This window comes from Mauremys mutica, chromosome 10 (assembly GCF_020497125.1).
Source record: "Mauremys mutica isolate MM-2020 ecotype Southern chromosome 10, ASM2049712v1, whole genome shotgun sequence".
NCBI lineage: Eukaryota > Metazoa > Chordata > Testudines > Geoemydidae > Mauremys > Mauremys mutica.
Window position 1 is genome coordinate 22,100,090 of NC_059081.1, and position 16,250 is coordinate 22,116,339.

At 42.0% G+C, this 16,250-nt stretch overlaps 1 protein-coding gene across 14 annotated transcripts in view; it reads left to right on the forward strand.

Annotated features, from left to right (window-relative positions):
• Positions 1-16,250, forward strand: part of KYNU (kynureninase) — a 134,366-nt gene that overhangs the window by 64,469 nt on the left and 53,647 nt on the right. For all 14 annotated transcript variants that reach the window (XM_045032905.1, XM_045032894.1, XM_045032901.1 and 11 more), the window contains 2 exons: positions 942-1,062; positions 12,775-12,857. In XM_045032905.1, coding sequence (XP_044888840.1) covers positions 942-1,062; positions 12,775-12,857 — 204 coding nt within the window. The remainder of the gene's footprint in view (positions 1-941; positions 1,063-12,774; positions 12,858-16,250) is intronic.

Sequence of the window (16,250 nt, forward strand, 5' to 3'; positions counted from 1 at the left end):
AGTAGTCGCTGGTGCAATGTCATAGTTTTGCTAATTAGAGAAGCTGTGGAATAATTAATATGGTGCTGAAAAATAAGCATAGTTTGGACAGCCGCTACAGTGCAATGTGGCATTAAAGATGTCAGGGAAAGGGAAATGATCAGCGTTTTGTAAGAGGAAAAAGGCCCAGGCCCAGGCCCAAGCCCTATCTGTAGTTGATAACCGAAAAAAGAGAATCCACAGGATAACAAATGTGAAGATAGAACAATGTGGGAAGGAGGTAGGGCCAGCTTTCTGCATCAGTAGCCAGTGGGCATTTATGTCTGAAGAGGGGACTGCAGTACAGAGGAGCAGTTTAGCTTTTAATGCATTACCTGTTTTAATGCTTGATTGGAATTTAAGGCGTACTAATGAGATTTACAGCTCTAAATTCTGAATAAGATTCTTTTCTCTAGTCTCACTGAGACTATTATTGTCTTCCTGGATAACAAAGGAACAGTTAATAGAACCAATTTAGAAGTGTGAATAATATTTACACCACTCTATCGTTCATGTTAAAAAGAATGTGCAGGAAAAACAGGCACAAAACATCTGTAAAACAGATTAGATTAAAATTGCTGTCTGATTTAGGCTTTTTAAAAGACTTTTAAGGTTTAATTAAGAAGTTACCAAAGTTGTCTTTACTTCTGACAAATGTACTACTGGTTCAGTTCAATGAAGTATTGCAAAACCAAGCAAGAGATATTTTCTAGTCATTTAATCTATTTTTCTATAGCCCTAAAATCAAATCACTGCACAAAGAAATGTAACCTCAATGTTTGTTTCTAGAATGTATTTTAATACATTTATTTGATCTTTCCATTGATCAGGAAATTGGTGCTCTTTGGGGTGGAAGGGGATGACACAACTGTCTGAATAATGGTACAGTTATAATTGAGCTGTTTTATTTTTTCCCCTCCCAGCTGACTCAACTTTAGTGAATGAAAATGAAAGCTGCATATACTTTGCTGGGAATTCTCTCGGACTTCAGCCAAAAAAAGTGAAAGCTTACCTGGATGAAGAGTTGGATATGTGGGCTAGAAGGTGTGTAAGTAAAGAATATGTAAAACATTAACTATCATTGCTTCAGGGGGCAACCTTTTATTTTATCTGGAGAACTAGCCTGAAAACCTTTAATTAGGAGACTATTCTGTTCAAATCATTCCCAAGACAAGGGTAAAACATATTCAGTGTCTTCCTAGCAAAACTTAAATCTTTAAAAGGTGTGAGCTGGAAAATAGGCAAAGAGAAACTTCCAGAAGAGATAATTTTAGCCTGGGTTTCATTGGTTAAGACAGAGGGAGGCTCCCAATTGGCTCACCTGGAACATCTTCAGACTACAGACTTTAACTTGCTCCATTCACGATTTAGTTGTGCTTACACAGAGAGCACACATGCTCATATAATTACTGCTACTTGCCAATATACATGATACAATGTCAGTTCCCATGATGTTCTTATTAGTATTCCTCATTGCTTATCATTCATCCCAGCAATCCTTAAAATAGGCAAACTCCCATTTAGATGGCCCTCAGCGCAGGCAGTATGGCTGCCAGTGTTGGCTGTTCCCCAGCTGTTCCAGTACCATGCCTGAAAATTTGTTCTGTATGGGAAGAACAAACTTTCTGTCCATGGCAGAGTCTGAGCAAGCAGCTGAACATGGATTAGAACTAGCACCACAGAATGGACCTGGCATAAGAAAAGCTGGAGAAATTACAGCACTGGGGACTTCACAAACATCTCCATGTGCTGCTTAAAAGGGGAATTTATTAGAAACTATTAAACTTGCAATTGAATAATAAATAATAGTAATGCAGCGGCTGCTGGGCTCACTATTTGTGCAGCTGTACTGAGAACAATGAGGTCCAAAGATAACAGCTTTATCAGGTGACTAAAAGGGGACCTTCTTCTGGCACAGCTAGTAGAAGCACTAATATCAGCAGAAAGAACAGGAGTACTTGTGGCACCTTAGAGACTAACAGATTTATCTGAGCATAAGCTTTCGTGGGCTACAGCCCACTTCATCAGATGCATAGAATGGAACTTATAGTAAGAAGATATATATACATACAGAGAACATAAAAAGGTGGAAGTTGCCATACCAACTCTGAGGCTAATTAATTAAGATGAGCTATTATCAGCAGGAGGAAAAAAAAAACTTTTGGAGTGATAATCAAAATGGGCTCTCTGCACATTACAGCTCTGCTAACCACACTTCATGCACTATGGTAAAAGTGCAAAGAGCCGTAGAAAGCAGTGCAACTGTTTCCAATGTGGATCTGATGTAGGAACACCTGGAAAATTCTCACCATAAACGGCCCCACTAATGGGACCAGGTTCACTTTAAAATTGAAGAGAAGAGACAGAATGGGGAAGAAGTTAGAGGAATGGAATATGAGAGAGACAAAAGACAGAGGAGAAGAATTCCAAAGACATCTCTGAAGTCTGTCCCTTCCTTTCCGTCTTAGCAGCCAAATCCCTTCTCCACACCTTTATTATCTGCTGCTTGAACTACTGCAATCTTCTAGTGTTTCTTCATACAAATTTTTCTATTAGGGCTAGTCAAAAATGATAATCCTTTTTTTACACCAGGGCTTTCAGCTAAATGAATATTTTCAAGGAAAGCATATAGTTTCTGTGAAAAAGTGTTGTTTTATTTCCACTGGAAAATTCAAAAATGGAGAAACTTCAGCAATTTTTTTTTTCCTGTGGAAAAATCAAAAATTTCCATAGGGGAGTGGGGCCCCTATTTTTCAACCTGCTGTAATTTCTGTATCTTCTTTCACTGCCACCCCAAAATTAGGTGGCACATTTAATCCCACCTAAAAACTTACTTCTGAAACATGTGGGGAGAAAAGATATGAAACTAGAGAGAGAGAAGGAATTGAACTATTGAATTCTCATGTTACCTTATTGTCACTCTTTTCCTCCCTCTCCTCTTCCCTAAGGGATTGTCAAGTTAAATTTAGATAGTATGCTTTCTGGAGCATGGAATCTTAGCCTGTTTTCTGAGGTGCCCGACATATACCTGGGCAACTGCAACAGGGGAGAGAGAGAAGGGATAAAGAATAATGAGGGAGCAGAGATTGGAAGGAAGAGAATAACCAGATGAGTGAGTTATTTGGGAAAAGAAGAAAAAAGGAGTTTTACTGGGTAGAGTATATTGACCTTAAGAACCCCTCAGTGCCAACTGCTAAAAGGTTCACTGTTTCATAACAGAAACTCCTAACAGGCCTGGCAGACTCACTACGCTGAACACATTGCTTTCATGATATTTATCCAAAGAGGTTTAAGGGGGAGGTATCTAATACAAATTTGTTATACTGATTCTCATAATGTATGTACAGATGATATTTAAGGAGTTGTATATATGTACTGAAAATATGTCTTAAAATCTGCATCCAAGGCAGAGAAACAGGTTTTGGATCTGACAAAGGACTTTGATTAATCTGTCTCTCTGTCAGCCATGTAGATTAAGTATTATAGTCATGATGAAGCTGAGGCAGCCCAAGAGAGAAAAGGGGTCACACTGAAGACCACTGTTGTGGAAAAATGACACTAGTGGGAGCTGTAGTCATACAGAGGGATGATTCTGGCACCTACACCGATCTCTACGAGGACCTCGCAAACCCTGCAGCAAGGGGATTTGAAGAGGCACTCTCAGCCCTGGGGCTGCTGCAGGGAGAGAGGACTCCCCCGAGTCCTGTCTCCCCACAGCAGCCCCGGCTGGCGTAGATAAGCGTCTCTCCCCGCAGACACCCCGGAGCTGGGAGAGACGGGCAGCTCTCTCTGCAGCTGCCCCAGAATGGGGAGAAATCCTCTCTCCCCACCGCAGCCCTGGGGCAGGCCCTGGCCACCGCAGCCCTGGGGCTGGGGTAGAGGAGTCTCTCACTGGCCACCGCAGCCCTGCACATCCCAAGCTCCCCACCTTGCCCCACTGCCCCCACCCACCCTGTATTCTCCCACCTTAGAGGGAACACAGATTGTAGGCCAAAACAATGAAAGGCCCATTTACATACGACTCAAGAGGGGTGTGGGAAGTCCAACAGGAAACAAGACACTAGAAAATAAACCCTAGGGGAGGAGGGGCACATCCTGACTCTGAGGACAAAATAAAAAACGTTGGGTGTATAAGACAAAGGCAAAAAGACACCATTTTTTCCCATTCCCTGAGGCATGAATGCTACTTTGACTGAAAATCAACTAGCTCTGCAAAAGACTGAATCCTAGGGGGAAAATCTCCTTTATTAAATAGGAAAGGTAACCATAGAGAAGTGTAGACCCAAGTTTGCTTTTTATGTTTCTTTTTTATGTAATAATTTCTGTTTCTATTATCCTCATTCACAATCTCTTATATCATATATAACAACTTCTGGTTGTTTTCACTATAAATGTATCAGTGCAGTGCAGTAATGTTATATTATAGCTGAACTTCTGTTGACTCTAACAAGCTGGTGTGTGTACTGTTCCTTTGGGGACAGCTTACCTGGTAGTTTCTGTGGGTGTCCAGTGCTTAAAGGCTGGTCACTGCAACGAGCACTCCGAGCACTCAAGGGTTGGTGTATGCCTATCACTAGCCTGCACAGAAAAAGTGAAGTCTGCAGAGACCTGGATGGCAGTGCTTGTGTGGCCAGAGGCTGTTGATTTCAGAAAGCTGAGCTACTGCAGGCACAGAAAAGAATGCTTCATGCTGAAGGCAGGTAGTGGTAAGGTGCCACAGAACTCTGGGTACCCCTGAAGCACATCACAGGGATATGGCTAGAACAGATCTGAGTTCCTGGTGAGTGGTCAGAGGAAAGGTGGGGAGGCTGACTGGGGAAAGTAGGTTCTACTAACTGGATACATTTTCTACAATAGGCAATTGGCTGCTACAGAAGCATAATAATATACATTACACTGTAAATGTGGAAATGTTTGCACTTGCTTGTTTTACTCCTTAAAAGATGAAAGTTGCAGTTAATAAACATGGCTTACAACTTACAATAGCTAGGTGCATTCTTATAGGGGAGGCAGGAGTTGTTCTGAATGAATTTGAACTTTGTGAAGCACTCTTTCCTCTTGGCTATTAATTCAGCACAGCTCTGCAGTTTCTGTATTCATTTTAAAAAAATTGCAACCCTGTCCATTTCTGTATGATTATCGTACTTTATCATGGAAACGGCTGGCTTCTTTCAAAAGGTTAAAGTCAGATAGGACTCTTCTCTGTAAAATGAGGCAGAGAGAGCATATTTCAGCTCCCTTTTTGTTGGTTTGCTTTCCATTCTTCTGTTTGTCTTTGTGACAATGAAGGATTTTTTTACCGCTCAATGAATATAAAAATCCAAAAGGAAAGGCGATGCAGCATGAGGTTCCATAATATCAAAAATGCCTTCAGAACAAAAAATAGATCTTAGAAAAAAAATTCTGGGTAAACATGATTTCAAACCCTCTGAACAGAGGGAACAAATCTACAAAGGCTTCTTGCGAAAATACAGTTTGGCCCAAAACACCTTACTCAGTAAATAGCAGAAAGTTAAAAAACTATATCAGCGTGTTAGCTATAGAGACACCTAAGACAACTGAGAATGTCAAAATAAGGTCAGTACAAAATAGAACAGAGTAGAGAAGCTTATACTTGGAGAAGTCAGCATGCAAAAGGGGAAAAAAAAAACAATAAAAAGAGAGAGTAGAGAGTTGAAGCCATTCAAAATGGTTTATGGTGCCTTTTACCTTTAGGTTACCAAGCACAACTAGGTAAATGCCAGGACAGGTAAATAGTATGTGAGGGTTGTTACAACTGATGGCTGTTTAATGGCCTATGTGTTGGGAATCTAAGATTTTGCAGTGGGGGATAAGTGAGGTAATACAAATAAATAAAAGGAATCAAATAAATATCATTATGCAAATGAGATGTATCCTTATGAAAGCAAGTAAATCTAATATTTTACACAAGCAGTACTCTCAGGGATCCTGGCTGTCTTGTAAAGCAGTACTTCACCTTTTCTATCAGTGTGTTAGTGTCTTGGGTCTCCTTTCAATAAACTTCAAAGCTCGTCCATTCAAACAGTGCTCTCTCATTGTAGTGCCTCGGTTGTTTTTCAGGTAAGCAAGAATAGCAAAGGAACACTGCCCAGTAGCGGCAATCGGAGGCAGAATAGCAAATATCCTTAGCTGTATGTGATTAAAGCATCTAAATAGATTAGGGTCTAGGGAGAGACTAGAAAATTCTCCTCTTGCCTTGGTTCTCTCTACCCTCTTATGTTGGCCCTTTCCAACTTGCTCCAAGTCTTGTTCTGTTCCTTTCTCCTTTTCACTGCTCCCTGTCTCCTTTTCTTCCCCTGGGTCCTTTGCCCCCACTCACCTGCACCCCCTTAATCTTCCTGTCCTTTTCTTGAATTCTTTATTATTTATTTTGATTTATACGAACAACTAAAAGGTGCCCATCCCATCCTCTAAGCATCCTAATCAGTCACTGAAAAATAATCAAGCAAATATGAAAACAGGGAACTAACAGCAATCCTCTCAAATGTGATGGTAACTAATTACACCATACAGCACAGCAGAGGTGATGGAAAAATACTCCCCCCTCCCTAAATATTACTCTTCTTGCAGCATCCACTTTCTAAAGATGGGAAAATAAATCTTGTAGTGCTCTCTGAAGATCAACAAAAATTCGGGCTATTTCTAATGAAGCGAGTGGAAGCAAGTTTCTAAACCCTGGATCATTGTTGGAGAACACCCTGCCAGCAGCAATCATCAGTAGCAACTAACAGATCTGCCACCATCAGCATAGACACTTGGAGGCAAGATCTGAAGTCAATGAAAGGATGAAGATTTACACTGACTGGGCGGGGGGTAGACGTGTCTGGCCATTGATATTTATCCATTGCTAGGAAGCGATTCTGAACTAACATAGCTAGCTCAGTGTCTGTATCATACCCTGATTGGTATGCAGTCTGATAAGGGTCAGGAAATCTGCAGTATATAGGTACAGTTGTCTCTCCATAAGGTTTCCAGTAATCAGAAAGGGAACCTCCAAAACACAGGGCCGGATTTACAACTTCCATGCCCATAGGCACAGCATCTTCAGTGTCCCCTTCTCCCTCCCACCCCCCGCCTACATCTGACCTTTGTGTTTTCTGTAAAAAATGAAACTTTTAAAACCAAATTTTATCTTTTAGGCACCCCTAGAATGCCAGCGCCCCTAGGCCCAGGTCTACTGTGTCAATTTTTAGATTGTCAGTGTTAAGTGGTGGTTTCTTGAGCACAGGTCATAGCAAATGTCTCTAAGAGCAGCAGGCTTAAGGGGAGCACTGGCAGTCCCCATTACTACTGGCTGTAGCACTCCCTCCCCACTCACCCCCCCCACGCCCTTCATCAGCCGGATGAACAGGGGTAGGCAACCTATGGCACACATGCCAAAGGGGGCACGTGACCTGATTTTCAGTGGCACTGACACTGCCCAGGTCCTGGCCACCAGTTCGGGGGGCTCTGCATTTTAATTTAATTTTAAATGAAGCTTCTTAAACATTTAAAAAAACTTCTTTACTTTACATACAACAATAGTTTAGTTATATGTTATAGACTTATAGAAAGAGACTTTCTAAAAACATTAAAATGTATTACTGGCACGCGAAACCTTAAATTAGAGTGAATAAATGAAGACTCGGCACGCTACTTCTGAAAGGTTGCCGAACCCTGATGTAGAACACAGTTTGTCACACAGAGTTCTACCATCATATTGCAGCATCTCAGAACGCTCTGTCTAGAACTCAAATAGAGTATTTGTTCCCCCACAATACTGTCCTGCTTCGACTGATGCTGACAATTCAGCCCAAATCAGCATTTTTTCTATGCAAACTAGTAACATCCTGACAATGGAAGATTCTTGAATCAGCCCCAAGTTAAGACAGGCAGGCTTAACCAAATTGTCAATGTCCCCAGAAAACTGAGCTGACAGAGAATTAGCAGATGCTTTACTGAAGGCAAAGAATCTCTTCTTTGCCTCACATACAGTTGAGGCAGCTTTATGATAATATCAGAATCAGTGCAGTACTTTGGCCTTTGGCACTCGACCAGCCTTCTCTCTTGGTTCATACATCACCAATAATCATACACCAAGTTCAGACTTGTGTGGATGGAGGTACGGAGGAATAAGAATACTGTAGACAAGTTTTGGCAGTTTTCATTAGTTCCAGTTCCAGTGCTAGTTTTGCAGTGTGGTTGGTAGGTAACAATGGAAGTACTAGTGTAGATGTGCTATAGTCCACCAGCATTTTCTAACATCATGTGTTGATACTTGTATCAGGATTAGATGATACAATTCTAAGAACACCAGCTGCCAGAGAAAGCTTGTTGTGGTGGGGTGGCTGCCCCACTCAGACAGGAGATGGGTTAAGGCAGCCAGGGAGAGGCTGTGCAGAACCCAGCCAATCAGGAAAGGGCTCACTGGGAAAGCCAATCAAGAGAAGGCTTGCTGGAGCAGCCCGTATATAAAGAGCTGCTCAGTGGAGCAAAGGCAGTCTCTTCCTAGGGAGCAAAGAGGGAAAGACTGTCTGCAGAGGAGGGCTGGGCTCTGGGCTGAGCATGGTCGGACTGAGGCCCTGAAGCAAGGGCATGGAAGGTGCTAGGGCTATGGGGGAAGTGGCCCAGGGAAAGTAGGCAGCAGGAATAGGAGGAGGGGCAGAAAGTGGCTGCTAGCTATTGGGTTCCTGGGCCACGACCCAGGGTAGCGAGTGGGCCTGAGTTCCCCCACATTTACCCCTACTTGCCGATGAGGAGAATGGCCTAAATCCAGACTGCAGTTTGCCCCTGAAGCCAAGGGCTAGACTAGAGACTGCAGTTGGCCATTGAGGCAAGTGGAAGGACTGAGAACTGCCTGTTCCCCGAGAGTGGGGAGACCGCAGGCTGGGGCACAGCCAGAGGGACATGTCCTGAAAAGGATGCTGCGGTCCAGGAGCAACATGGGTCGAGATGGTGGAGGAGGTGGACCCTGCACCTGAGCCCTGTCCCACACTCTGAACCCTGGGGCCCCACCCCACCACATAAATTGTGTTATGTGCCCCTATATGAAGGTGATGTGTCACACCTTCATCTTCATATTGGGGCACATAACAAAAGTCATTCCGCACATGGTGGGGAAAATTAGAGGGAACACTGGTTGTGAGCAGGGCAGCATGGCTCGGGCAGGCTCAGGCTTCATTTCTCTCCCCCGCTCCTCCCCGCCCCCCGGGGTCCTGTAGTAAATTTTGTTAGAAAGGGGTCACAGTGCAATGAAGTTTGAGAACCCCTCTGTTAGAGCTTTAAATGTCCTTTTGCTTTGTTTCTCTTGGTTTTGCTTTTATTCTACTCTTCCATAGAACTCTCATCTCCATGCATTTCTTCCTTTCTTTCTATAGTTGAAACTAGAATCAAAATTTCAATATCTGTATTGGCTCATAAAATAACTGGCATAAAACACTGGCAAAGGAAGATCCTTCCTTTTGTTTGTAGATGATTGGGACAGGAAAGGATTCTCTCTCTCTCTCTCTCTCCCTTTCTGCCCCTCTTGTACAAGGTTGGATGAGACCAGAAGACCTTTGAAGTTGAAGATTGATTATTTCCCTAGTGAACTTTAAATCAGCTGGGGGACAGCCCCCCAAAGAGCTTAAAGGGAAAATGGCATTATGATGTCATGCCAAATTGCAAACAGACTAGCAACTGCATAAATATTAATTTTCTCAGTAGTCTACACAAAGGTTCTGTATCAGCTTTTCTCATGTGCTTTGAGGAACCAGGCATGTATTCATTTATTTGGGTGCCTCCACTTAAATCTCTGTCACTATCTAAGGGTAGAGCGGAAACAAAATGAGACAATAGGCTATCTGTCTGATGTCCAATGAGCGGAATGCCATGAGAACTGCAGTTGTTACTAATTCCTTAAGATTATTATCCCCAGTGTCTACCAGACTTGGGAATGGGGTGGCATAATATGCAGAAAGATAAATTCTCTGAGGCAGAGCATAGAATTTTACAACCTAAGTGTAATAGAATGTATTGTGCCATCAGCAAAGGCTACAGAGTTCTATGTGATTAAAATAAAAAAGGAGCCAAGAATATGCCTTTTAAGTACCATTTTAGCTGTAATAATTTTTGTCTCTTAGCATTTATGTTGGCCATCAGGAAAGAGACAGGCTGAAAGCTGTTCCATAATAATTAATACTGCTTCTCCCATTCTCCATTATGCTTTTATTTTCATTTTTTCCTCCCAAAATTAAATATAAAAGTGTCCAAGGTTCATATCAGTTTTCCGAGTAAACTGGAAATTAGTTCTGGAATTGTGTTACAGAACATGCTGGTGAAGAGACCTTTCACCAGTAATTTCACCTTAGGAGGACATTAATGTCTATAGATGGGAGAAAGCTAAAGAAAGAAGAAAATCCCGTAGGTTGTTGTCACTTTCCACTCAGCCATGTCTGGTGTGCAAATCCAGTGAGGACAGGGAGATAATTCAGCCCAAGGAAAATCCTTCTGTTTTCCCATCAACAATCTGCATTGCCAAAGCTTGGTTGGTTGCTATCCTAACGTAAAGATTAGTTTTGAAGGGAAGTTAGTGATGGCTGTCTACCTGTTATCCTCTGCACAGAGACAGAGATAAATTGTTTTATGGACTGAAACTCTTTCATATTAATCCTCCTGGCTCTGAGCCTGACTTCTTCTGCCCCCAAATCACTGGTCACTTAGCATCTCTGCCTCAGTTTCCTCATCTATCAAATTGGAAATATTACTTGCCTACAAGAACCATGCCCATTTCCTATTAAAATTATTTCTTTAGGGTTTAATTTTAAGGCTGGGAAAAGATGCTTCAGCCCAGCCCATAATGATTGTATCTGCACTAGGGGGGAAGTGATATCCTCCGGTCTCAGTGTTAGATTTCTTCTCATTTAATATCTTAGAGCCAGAATGAGCTGCTTGTAAACAAGATGGGGGAGATGGCGGTGTCTTTGCTCCATTGTGCATCTACATAGGGGCCAGTGCAGGGGTTTGCTCTTCCTGAGCAAAGTGGGGCTGAGATAGGTATTACATATCTTTGTTTTGTTCAGAAATTGTTCTTTACTCAGAATCAGTTAATTGCTAAAGTGTAAATGTGGCTCATGTCAGTCAGAAACCATAGGATTATAAAAAGTCCATATATGTGTGGAAGAGCAGTGCTGCAGGACAAACATTGATTGGGGGAGGGTTTGGAATTGCTTGGGGAAAACATTTTAAAGAAAGTGGGAAAGGGTATGAGCCCTTCTGAAGTTGGTGACAAGTTCATACAATGTGTTTGGTGATACATTCATATGCCAGAAGGCTCCCCCGAGTTTGGGGGAACCTCATAAGCCTGCTGAAATTCCAAAGGTTTTTTTAGACCATGGTTCTTTTTTACTTTTGTCACAGCTTCTGGTTCTTCTTGTTCTCCACACATTTCCCCACTGGCCCAGTTCCTCTTCTGAAGCAGCTTTATTCTTTTTCAGTTCAGCCACCTGCAGTCTGGTATTTCAGATTCCACACATGCCTTCTGGTGTTTTGTAAGCAGGAAAATTGTACAGTGTATGAGAGAGGAATCCAGGAATAACGTTCCCCTAAATTAACACCAATATTATTTTTTCATATATTCATTTATTTTGTAATTAAACATTTGCAATTTTGCATGTATAGATTTATAAGTACATTGGTTACCTTACAAACTTATCTTTTTGCAGTGTTTGTAGCAGAGAGGACTTCAAACAATGTAGTTTAGATTCAGATGTAGATTCCAAATGCTGCAGATGTTTGGTTTGGTCCCCATAAAAAGAGGAATCATTTTCAAAATACAATTTAGAAATACCAGTTAGGGTTTCAGACACCCCCCAAATTCAATGGACATTTGCATCTGGGGTTCTATGGCTCTCAATATTTTTTTTTTAGGGGGAAGAAAGGAAATGTCCGGAGCAGGTTCACCCCTGAATATACAGCATACACATACATGTCATTTTGTGCAATATGGTGAATTCAAGTGGACAAAGCTTTTTCTATTCAAGGAGGCTGTAAATCATCTTTGACAAGGATTGCTGTTACCTAACAGCAAGGAAACCCTCCTTTCCTACCCCCTCCACCCTACGTAGCCCCCCTTCGATGTAAATGCTGCTTTTGGGCTAGATTTTGGCTTATGCTATGCAGCCATAAAGCATCCCTTACTCTTCTGCGCTGGCTACCAGAATTGTCGTTGGCAGTGCAGGTAGGACAGCAGCATTGCAGGGTCACTAGTCCCCTTCCCTCACGTGTGTGTGGAGTTGCTGGGCAGGGATGGGAAGTGCCTGCTCCAATGCACCAGCCAGCACAACTATGCCAGGTATATGGCTGGTACAGATTACTTCCCTTCTCCACATACACACAGCAAGCCCCACCAAGTTCCCATCTTGTACCCAGGCTGCTCCTGAGACTGTGCAACTACGTGCTGCCCATTTATACAGGGCTTGTGACAAAGGTGTAATCTAGCCCTTTGTGGTTTTCTAAACAAGACATCCATTTTGGGGTTTATTTGTTTGTTTATTGGTTAAAATTTTGAATTAGATGTTTTCCAGTCTTTAAAACCCCTCTTAGATGTCAGTAAATTCATTGTTGGTGATTCTATTTGTTATGAGCTCATGTGGTATAATAAATGTACTGTGTTCAGATTATACAAGCCCCAAAGTGAGGCGGAATGAGTTAGTGTTGTTAGCAATGTACCAAAGGGAACAGAATACATTTTCATCATTTGTTTCTCTTCCTTTTCAGAGGTGTTCATGGTCATTTCAGTGGTAAACGCCCATGGGCTTTAGGAGATGAGTGCATCGTGGAGCTTATGGCTGATATTGTGGGTATGTGTGAGCCAGAAAGAGAACTGTTTTTGAATAAGTGTAATTTGTTGCCTTGTGGTGGAGAACCCAGAAACTTTACATCGAAACTTAATTCTCAGCACTTTGTTTCACAGAAGTCTTCCTGACTACTCAGTACATGGAGTACCACTTATTTTAAGGTCTATACGTGGTTTAGGAGATGGATGTGGATGATAATATATGACCCTGTGTATATCATGGAACTAATTGCAGTGAGGGCTTCTGGGATCATCATAAACCACTTGGTCTTATAGATGAAGCCAAAGCCCTTAAAGGGCAGTGAACAACACTTCATTTCTCTTTTAAAGAGACAGTCGGAGTGAAACAATGATAATTCCTTTGGTTTTAAAGCAAATGATTGTTTTCTAGATGTTTCCTGCTTTTTCTCCTTGTCTTGCCTACATGCTCAGTGTCCAACTGATTTCCATATTTGGGATTGGCAAGGAATTCCTCCCCCCAGGGTTGATTGGCAGAGTCTCTTGATTTTTTTTTTCACCTTCCTCTGCAGCATGGGTCATGGGTCACTTGCTGGTTTAAACTAGAGTAAATGGTGGATCAGGATTTGAAGACTTCAGTAACTCATCTTATGGGTCTATTTCAGGAGTGGGTTGGTAAGGTTCAGTGGGAGCGATGTGCAGGAGTTCAGACTAGATGATCATGATGGTCCCTTCTGGCCTTACAGTCTACGACTCTGTGATCTAGCATGAAACTCTGCCCCATGTTAAGAGTTTATCTCATCAGCACGGGGGTAGAACCAGTTGCCAAAAAAGAGAAGATTTGACTGGGGCCTCTTGTGAGCACCAATCCCCTCATTGCACCCCACTAAAGAATCTGCCAGGCTGAAAAATGAATACACCTGGTTATTCTAGAGTTAGTGTGGTGGTAGCCATATTGGTGCCTGGATACTAAAAAGACAAGGTGAATGAGGTAATATCTTTTATTGTATTAACTTTCTCCTGGTGAAAGACAAGCTTTCAAGCTACATGGAGCTCTTCTGACAAAAGTTACTCAATATCATAACTAAATATGAAGTGGAAAAGATTTTTTAGCATAAGTAGTTAACACACATTCTAAGAGACCACTCATGGTAAATTGTCCCGTTAACACCTTTTCAGTCATAGGACAAAAAAAAGTGGGGTCAGTGAGTTACCAATTGTTGTAATAAGCCATAAATCTAGTATCTTTTTAACACCATGATTTTTAGTGTCTAATGAAGTTAGAAATCTAAGCTCCCAGGCTCACTTTTTGAAGGTGTTGTGCAGGTTTCCTTTGAGATCAAGGACTGAGAAGTCAGATATGGGCTTATCATTTTGTGAAAAGTATTCAACCATATGGCTGATATGGTGTTTTTGTCTTTTATCATTATTGTGTGTGAGTTCATTCAAGAGTATAATGATAGTTATTGTTTGGGGGCATTTGTTTCACTTGATGAAGTACACCACATGTTGTGATAGGCATATGTAGAGCTCATGGATCTTGAAAGGTGTGTTGTGAAGGATATTGATCACCATAGCTGCAGGTTTTGCATCTGTCATGGCAGGGTCTGGTGCCACTTTGAGTTGGTCAGTGTGGTTTGTGAGGAGCTTGCTTCTGACAATGAGCTTGGAGAGGTTGAAGCATTGTCTGAAGGCCAGATGAGGGGGTTCAGGAAAGATTTATTTCAGAATGTGGTCCCCATCAAGTATGGGTTGTAACAGTTTAATGGTACCCTGTATGGGTTCCAGTGTGGGGTGATAGGTGACAAGGGGTCTGTGTGTGCGCGTGTGTGTGTGTGTGTGTGCGTGTGTCTGTGTGTGTGTGCGTGTGTGTCTGTGTGTTTGGAGGGCTGGGTTTGGAGGAATTTGGCGATGTATTTGGGATGAATATCTGAGTGTTGTCTTGTAGATATTTGAAGCAGGCAGAAATGCTATCATTGTGAGGAATGTTGGTGTATAGGGAGGTGACATCCATGATGGCAAGGATTATGTTCTGAGGGAGGTTGTTAATATTGTAGAGTTTCTGGAGAATGTCAGTTGAATCCTGGAGGTAGCTGGCCATCTGCGTGGAGAGTGGGTTGAGGATGGTTTCTATTCGTCCTGATATTTCTTAAGTGAGAGTGCCCTGGCCAGATATGATGTCTCTGCCTGGGTTCGCTTGTCTGTATATCTTGGGGAAACATGTTGAAGGTCCCTAAGGTGGGTTTGTGGAGGATACGGTTGTAAAGTTTCTTTTGGAGTTGTTTGGGGAAGGATTTGGTTAAAATTTGTTAAAATTCCTGGGTGAATTGTGAATTGTGATGTGAGGGTCATGTTTGAGTTCTCTATAGTGGATGGTGTCAGAGCTTTTGGTTGGAGTCCTCAATGTAGTCATCACAGTTGAGAACTATGATGACACCCCCTTTGTTTGCTGATATAATGGTTGGATTTCAAGGACTGCATAACTGCCCTCTTGGCAGTGGAGAGATTGTGGTGGATGTGATATTTAAGAATTTCATAGTCATTTTTTTTCCTGAAGCAATCAATATAATGATAAAGTGTGTGGTTTCATCCACTGTGGGGTGTCCAATGAGATTATTCTTTTTTCTGTCGACTGTTGGTGCAGACACAGTAGTTGTGGTAATGTGGTCATTGTTGTGAAATAATTCTTTGAGGTGGAATCAGCAAAAGAATTCTTCTAATTCTCCATGTTAGTTTGGTATCAGGTTCTGGAGCAAAAGTTCAGTTCCTTAGAGATCAAAGATAATTCAACTACAGTTAAATGTAGTCTTGATAAATTGATTATATGGGGCATCCTTTGGAGTCAATCAAGCAAGCACTATGCTCTGGAATGAACTGGCTCATAAAAATAAGACAAAAAAACCCATATCGAACATGGATGAATACTTTTCACAGAATGATCACTCAATATCTGCCCTTTCGGTCTTCATCCTCAAAGGAAACCTATGCAACACCTTCAAAAGATTAGCCTTGGTGCTTAAATTTTTAATTTTGCTAGACACTAAAAATAATGGTCTGAATAAAGACACTGTGAATGATCTCTCTACCACAGTCACAAGTTTCTTCCCACTGGTCAACATTTACTATTCTGGTGCTGTGTAGCTGTTATGGGAGGTTGTGTTCTCAGGTAGCTAGCACCGATTCCATTCAGGGCTTTGAAAGTCAAGACAGAAACCTTGAACAGCATGTGAACTGCACATCTGAATGCTGTGGCCACTTTGTGCCACCTACAAGGAGACAACACAGCCCGCTACATAAAACAGCCCTCAGCTACCCAGGGCAGAGATGCTTTGCAATTTCTGCACTGCCTGCACATAAGGTCTGGCATAGGAGGCGCTCCAGATGTAGACTGAAGTGGGAGCACACATAGTCAAGGCAGACCTGCACCCTGATTTTTCCA